The 7,960-nt window shown below is 40.7% G+C and overlaps 1 protein-coding gene across 1 annotated transcript in view; it reads left to right on the top strand.

Moving 5' to 3' along the window:
• The window catches only part of LOC104497450 (mitogen-activated protein kinase kinase kinase 5-like), a gene marked incomplete at its 5' end in the record, with an annotated part of 20,251 nt that extends 14,837 nt beyond the window's left edge, over positions 1-5,414 (top strand). Inside the window, 4 exons of the mRNA XM_010140701.1 lie at positions 1,945-2,057; positions 2,936-3,048; positions 3,807-3,883; positions 4,690-5,414. Coding sequence (XP_010139003.1) covers positions 1,945-2,057; positions 2,936-3,048; positions 3,807-3,883; positions 4,690-4,750 — 364 coding nt within the window. The remainder of the gene's footprint in view (positions 1-1,944; positions 2,058-2,935; positions 3,049-3,806; positions 3,884-4,689) is intronic.
• Between the last annotated feature and the right edge of the window lie 2,546 nt (positions 5,415-7,960).

Here is a 7,960-nt window from a genome sequence, read left to right as displayed (position 1 = left end):
CCTGCTGCAAGATCTGTGCTTACCAGCAGGCATTACCTTGTTATTACGTAAATTTTGTTCATCAGAGGGAAAGGAGAGAAATGTATAAAAGAAGATATAAGCCAGAAATTGTGATGTGGACTTTTTCCAGAACTATACATATTCCACTGTAAATCTGAGGGGTTTTGTTTGTTTCAAAAATGTCAGATGCAAATCTGTCTCCATTATTTTATCTGAATAATCTTCTATATATGTTGTTTTCTTTTCATTAAAATACCCGGATAGACTTTTTAAAGTAGATATTTTAGCTTTTGCAGCACCTGATTTATGACACTGGATTTCCTACTGACCTCAGTAAATTTTGAATATGACCTTGAAAGAAAGAGAGCATGTCTTCAGTAAGACAGTTGTTATGCTGCTAGAACATTCTTTGTAGTTATTGTTCCAGTTTAAATTAAAAAGCTAACTTGCACTTTACTTTTAAACGTGTCCAAGAATTTTGCCATAATTAGAGTAATTCATTAGACTGTACTAGGTTTAATAAAGTATCAGTATTTTTGTTCCTATGTTATAATTCATGTTCTTTCTCGTGGTGACCACTGAGAAATATTGAGATTGACTTTGATACACAAATAATTTAGATTGGCTCACTTGCCATGTTTATGATGGAGAGTAGCATCAGAAGTGATCGATTTGCAGAGGTTCTGTTTTCGAGCACTTTGCGTTTGAGTAATTTACAAAAGCAAAGCCTTTGGCCAAAGAATCACATCTTCTCAGTCATGCAGAAGTTCTGAGGTAAATAACATGGACAGTTGTTTCAGTATTAACTAAAGCTTTACTGGCATAAGCAGCAAGCAAGTTATCAAGAGAAAATAGCCGATTATTTTATTGGCCCCAAAGGATAGAGGAGGAATCCATGAACTGGAAGGTGACTGCACACCTATCTGTACAGATTATCCCTCTGCACTAAAATTAACCCAGCTGGGGGGGATTGTAGGGGTACAATTCTCAGGCAGAGTGGCCTTGTTAAGAATTACTAGCATGGGGAAAAAAAAGAGAAACAAAATCAAACTAAAATGGAACAGTTATTGCATAGTTCTCAGGCTGACAAAGGCTTGGAGAAAGGGATGAAGGTGCTGCAGTTCTTTAAAGGCAGAACTTCCTAAGACTCGGAAGTCAGTGACAGGTTTATGTCCAGCTTCTTTGACCAAGTTCCTGAATATGTAGAGTTCACAAGTTCCTCCTTTTTACTGAAACCCTTTTCAAAAATAACACATTGCAGCAGTTTCACATACTGATTTTCCATCGTGTTCTGATGATTTTCCTTTGATCAGTTTGAAAGGTGCTGACCACTGAATCTTCCTGTGTTTCTTTCTGGGTTTGTGTTGTGAAATCAAACATGGGTTTCAATTTGTTTCTGCTTGACGTTCTCAGAAGTAATTCCTTAGAGGACAGAAGGTATTTTACCTTCTCTTTCTTCATAAGTGTAGGAGGACAGGCACAAAGTGCAAAGTGCCTAGTGTGTGAGGAAGGGACAGCCCTTGTGTGGATGAGAATATATTTTCCCCATTTAAGAAATGCAGCCATGAGTTTTCACCATATTTTCATCACAGTCCCACCCTTACCATACCTTTGAAAATACCTGCTGGAGAGATGTGAACTTGCATTTTCCCTTACAAAGGATTATGTCACAAAGTTTAGCCCTTGGTTTAGGTATGGAGGCTGGTGTGTCTGGGCCTTTTTTTTTAAAAAACAAAGAGCTATAGCTTTAGGAACCACTGAATGTTTATGCCTTCATATAGGTCGTATTAAATCTATAGTGAGAGGATATTTCTCTGAAAGCTGAAGAAGTCTGTTCTTGTCTCTGTCAAGAAGGTTTCCAGTTGAAGTGTAGTAAAGATCTTTGCTTCCTGAAAATTTTAAACCACTTAAGGAAATGTGCACTTCCTTCCCATTACTTCACAGGTTATTGGAGGAGTTGGTTCAAAAAGAGAGAGAGTTTCAAGTACTCTTACATCAAGCTATAGAAGAAAAAGATCAAGAGATCAGAAACCTACAGCTTAGGTCACAGCCAATTGGTGAGTGAGAAGAAAGAGCAAGGACAAGTTTCATACTGGCTACAGGTGAAGACAGTGGCAGCTAAACTCTGTTCTCTTTGTTGAGCCAGTCTCAGCAAAGATGTTTTATTATGCTGCTTCTGGTAGAGTTGAAGAAAGAATGTATATCATGTGGCAACAAATTGGTGAAATTGTTAATCACAGTACAAGGAATGGTACGATTTACACGGTTTTGATTGTGATGATATGGAGGAGTACAAGGCTGATATCCTACAGAATAAATATTTCTGAAGAGGGTAACCTCGTATGTTTAGGTATGTGTTCTTTGAATTACAGACTGTTCCAATTGTTGCACTGACAATTCAGGAGCATCTGAGTGGTGAGATGTAAATACAACTGAAAGCTTACTGAGGGGAGCGGAGTTTGGTATCTGTCTGCCCTGAAGGTGCTTACGCACCTGCCGACACAGCTTGATGTTTCTGTGGAACATGCTTCAGAGAAGCATCGCTTTCCAAAACCAGCTGATCCCCAGTCTCAGGCATTGCCTGCACACCAATTGTATGAGTTAACGCTGAACAGTTCAATTAAATCGATTAGTGTGGAAAGGATTACACTGAAATTGCTGTGCCTTGTACTAGTACGAAGTCATTTTCTGAAGAGGACAGAAAATGCATCTGTGTCAATGGTCACAGTATTTTAAGCGTAGCCCTAACCAAGTAGAGGATTGGTGTATAAACTGTAATTCAGTGTGTGCTTTGGTAATCAGCATTTGTCTTTATGGGGGTACTGGTATTCTAAGCTTGTCGGGAAAGCTCACTGAAAAAAGTGCTTCAGCAGTCAAAAATGACAAGAGGTTGCTTTGGCAACACAAAACCTGTTCTCAAAAATGCTTGTTCTAGATATTCCTGGATTGTCTGTCTGTCATCGTCATTCTGCTGGCACAGGGACCGAAGACCCTGATCTCATAAACTGGCTGAGCGTTCAAGGAGCTGATGAGGCCACGATAAACAAGGTAGCGGCGATTCTGTTCACTCTTTGACACAGTTGCAGTACTGTTTTGTGACTCAGTGCAGGAAGATACCAAACCTCCTTTTAGCACATTGAGGGATGAATTTGTTGTCAGAGAATAGAAAAAAGCCATTAATATTTTGAAGGCCTTCATAAAAATACGGTGTTGTTAATAATTCCTATCTCTGCTTAGGAAAAAGGGAATACAATGTCCTGATAAATAGGCAGTACTGCTTTGGTTCATCATGCTTCAGCATCTTTACGTGTTGCAGCAGTTCTGGCTGATTATACCTTGGCTACAGGGTACATGTTCCCCCTTAGCTAACTGTGGTGAAGTGAAATCTGCTGAAGCAGATCGGTCTGCTCTGCAGCAGATTATATAACCCTAGAGGTGTTGAGCATCTCCGAATTTCAGCTCATTTAGGAAAACCTGCATGTAGTTATCACTCCCACAGATCAGATCAAAAGTTCCTCGAAATTCAAGAACACCAAATTTAGGTGCCACTTGTGAAAAGGTAGGTCTTAACTGCTGGTTGTGATTTGGTCTGATCGTGGTATGCCGATGTGGAGTACACAGTATAAAACTTAGGTAGTTTCACTGTATTTCTGGAAATGATGTGGATTAATCAGTTACACGAACCACATCTTGGTCAAATTTTAGGTTTTTTTCTAAACTTCTATATCTAAGGGTGGATGGTATATAAAGTTTAAAGAGTTAGATTGTATTTCTAACAAAATGCTAATTTAAACCTCTTCTCGTAGTTCTTGGCCGAAGACTACACATTAGCGGATGTTCTCTGCTATGTTACACGAGATGATCTGAAGTGTTTGAGACTGAGGTAATGCTTCACAGTTAAATGAACTGTGCTGATCAGTTGTTGTTTTGTTACAACAGAAAATGACTAAGTCTCTATTCATTGGACTGTGCAGAATTAATTTAAAATAAATAACACTTTTCCAGTATGTCTTTGAATATTGATGCGTTCCTGATAAACAGCTGATACTGTTTTAATTTTAAAAGAAGCTTTTCTATTAAAAGAAAACAAAGGGAAAATTTTAAGGTAAAGCTTTTACTTTACACCTGGAAACACTGGATAACCCGTTAGAGCCTTGCTTTTACTTAAAAAACGTAGAGATAGCAAAATTTTCTGTAGTTTTATCATCATCATCACACTGCTCATGGACTGCAACTAACACTAGATTTCACCTAATCATGCCGGGTGCGTGGGTCATTGTAGAACCAAATTTAAGTAGAAACAGCAGAAGTTGTCAAACACCGTGTGTGTGCCCAGTCAGTTAAAAAATAACTAACTGAATAAAAAGTAACGGGAGCTAAAATTTTTTCATAACAGACGCTTCCATAATGTTGGAAGTCTGCTGTGGGTTACACAGGTCCTTTGGACCAGAAGTCTGAAATGCAGAGAGCAGGCTCCTGAAGAGTGGAAAGATTGTCCTGTACTGTAATCAGGAAAGGACTCTGTTCTCTTTTTGAGTATCGTGTGTTGAACTTCACCTTTGATCAGCCTTCCCACTGAATTCCATTGGTCAAACCAGAGTGAGGAAAATCAGGAGTCACCTGAACTGCAATGTTTTCAGACTGGAGAGTATCTTTGTACCTGAGCGTCTTTATGATTTTTCTTGACAGAGGCGGAATGCTGTGCACACTCTGGAAGGCCATCACTGACTTCCGAGAGAAACGTGCCTGACACTGAATTTCTTCATCACTTCTCTGCAGAAGGGAAAAGGTTTCCTTTCACCACAGAGCAGGCGTGCTGTCAGGACTGTTGCACTTTAATCCAGTATTTGTTTACCAAGGTTAAAAACACTGCAGCTTCCTGACTGCTTTTACTCCTACAATCCATAAGGAATCTGTAAACAACCTGCAACGTTATTTTACTTTAAATGTTTTTACATGCAAGTTTTTCAAAAATTAAAAAAACATCAAAAACCCCCATTATAAACTCATGAAATATTGTAGTTAAAGTAACCAGTTGCTGATTTCATGACGAACTGATGTAAGATTTCATGTGACTGTACATCACTGGAACAAAACCAAAATGTGACAACAACTTCTCAAGCTTCTTTTTCTTTGTAATATATCTTAATAATCTGTAGTAGAAGTTCATTATTTCAATCATAATTAGGTATTTTTCTTCCGGTGTGCAAGACCTAAAGGTAATTGTTTTTACCTACTGCCCTACATAGTTTACTATTGTTTATTTTTGGTAATTTAAATTCTATGGTGCGTTTGTTTTAGAGTTGTTCATGTACTACTGAACTGTACCAGTTGCATACACCTGAACCACAGTAATGTTAGCTTGTTCTAAAGCTCTCTCTGACATACACAGTTGAAAATAAAAAGAACCTAAGACTTACTATTTTCCTATTTTTTTTAGGTTTTAAAATAATAAAGATGTAGAACTGGGAAATATTGGAATAAAAAAGAGGGAGGAAAATCATATCGAGTATCCAGGCAACCTTCCTGACACGTGTTACAGTGACTCTGGTTTGAGTTTGATGATCATAGCATGGAGTTTTCTGTTTCCCTGCTCAGTCCAATTCCTGCACTGACATTTCAGGGCCAAACAAAATTATTCTCTGGGTGCTCTGCTTGACTTGACAAGTGAATATCCTGCCTCAATGCATTGAATAGTCATTGTGGCCTGTGGTTTTCTTCTCTTATGCATTGTGTCTTTTCTCACGTATAATGGAAAAAGATGGAGGATATTCCCTGTCCATCCACTCTCATTGTCCGTCCAGCACTGGGGATCAATGGGATCTTACGGTGCAGCTGCAAAAAAATTCGCTTGCTGAGTAAGACTTGCCTGGACAAGAAGCTGCGAAGAGCTTATGCCCTGAAGTTTTTAGGTTTTGCAAGTATTTTCAAAGAAAATTAAATGTTTTTTGTATGCATAAATGTGTTGACCTAACATGTAGTAGTTTTTTTCTGACTAAAACCTAATGTTTATGTATTTAAAAAAAAGGCTGAACAAAGAACAGTACATTTAAATAATTTTAATCAGGTTTTTTTCTTTTTAACTCTGAAGATGGTTCCATTGATGTTTGGATAATTCAACTCATTCCAAAAACATAACTACGTTTCAGGAGAATCATAGCTGCTGTTTAACAATTTCTCCTGCTATTATGGCAGAAAACAGTACCTCTTCAAGGTAGGATAATTCAACTCATTCCAAAAACATAACTACGTTTCAGGAGAATCATAGCTGCTGTTTAACAATTTCTCCTGCTATTATGGCAAAAAACAGTCCCTCTTAAAGGTAGCCATAAGCACTGGAAAGACCAGTGGTGGAGGTTGCCTTGCAAAACCCAAAGCAACTAGAAAACTCTACCCCTGGAAAAGTCACCCTAGGACAACGCACTCCCCTGCTTTGATTTGTGTGTGCAATGTGATCCTGCATCAGTCCATGGCTGCAGCTGGAAAGCCTCTGATTCCGTGAAGCATGAATAGACCACGCTGTAATCACGTTGCTGCGTTTGTGTGCTGGCACTGCAAAAGCAGGTGCTAGTTCTGCCTGACTCGGGGGGCTCGGCAATCCGAACTATCTGTAAGGTAAGGGACAGAGACTGAGGAATGGATTTAGTGTTTCCGTGAGACTGAGCCTGTCACCAGCTGGGAATTGATTCCTATCATTCTCTGCTGGCCTCGCCAGCCCCAAGGTAGCTTCTGCAGTGCCGCTCAGCTGTCAGTTCCCTATTCTCCACTGTAGGACTGTATCAAGCCTGATGCAGGCCTAGGCTGGGCCACGTATGCTTATGCTACTTGAGAGATCACGAACTGGTCCAGATGTGGTCCCTGAGCAGCACAGCTTACCCAACTGTGGACTAGATCTGCGTGCACAAAAGTTTATGTAATATCCCCGCTTCAGGCTACTCCATATCGATTGTGTCAGACACGTTACTTTTTGTATCTTCGGACAGAGCGTGAAGAAACATTTTGGGACAGAGAGCATCAGACAGATCAGCCTGGTGACTCCCCACCCTGGCTCCCTGAATATGCTGGTGGATGCCTACGTGGACCACAAGTGAGGGAGCTGAGGTTGCGCTGTAAGGACACACATTATGCTTTGGTGCAGGATTTTGCTGATGGCAATCTTTTAACTATAGGGCACAGCACTCCCTTTGAGCTTGGACAGCCTCTTAGTCCTTGACTAGTGCTGCTGGAATCCACGGCTTAGGCTGACTGAGAGACACCTTTCCACCTGCAGCAAGAGAGCCAGGCAAAACGCAGAGGTGAAAACTTGACTAAGGCAGTGCAGATTTGGGAGTCTCTCGCACCTTTTGGCATAGGACCCAGCGTGTTCTTGTAACATAAACGCTCTCCTGTCCACAAACCACAGGGCACATTTATCAGCCAAGCCACAGCCTCTTCTGGTCTAGCACATAAATGACTCCTGGTAAAACAAAACATTCATCCTCCCTTCCCCTGAAAGACCTCACGCCCTGAACTTGGCTGTCTGCAAAAGGAGGATGTTCTTCATGGTGGCCCAAGTTTGCTTTGTCCAACGCACCTCCCCATCTGCTCGCTGGCTCATTGTGCCACCGCTGTGCACCGTGACTTCCCCATTCATTCACCCTTCTTCAGCCATAGTTCTGGGGATTGGTACTACCTGCAAGCAGATGCAGAATGAAATTATGTTTTAAACCAGACCTACAACACTTAAACAGAAATGCTTTTGTGACAGCTTAGGACTAGTTTAGGCGAACTTATGGGAAGGGCAACAAGACCATGACCTTTACAGAAGGGACTGATACACCGACAGCGTTTCCCAGAGCCATTTTCCAGAAGCCAGGCGTTGCAGGCAGCTGAGGTATGTACCCGGCACATGCCATAATAACAAGGCTACAGCGGTGCCGTTCTGTCCCAAACAATGCAGCTCATCGCCTGCGCTCGTGGG

Source organism: Buceros rhinoceros, unplaced genomic scaffold, assembly GCF_000710305.1.
Source record: "Buceros rhinoceros silvestris isolate BGI_N320 unplaced genomic scaffold, ASM71030v1 scaffold17267, whole genome shotgun sequence".
NCBI classification, from domain to species: Eukaryota; Metazoa; Chordata; class Aves; order Bucerotiformes; family Bucerotidae; genus Buceros; species Buceros rhinoceros.
Note: the sequence above shows the minus strand (reverse complement) of the source record. Positions and strands in the feature narration are given on the sequence as shown.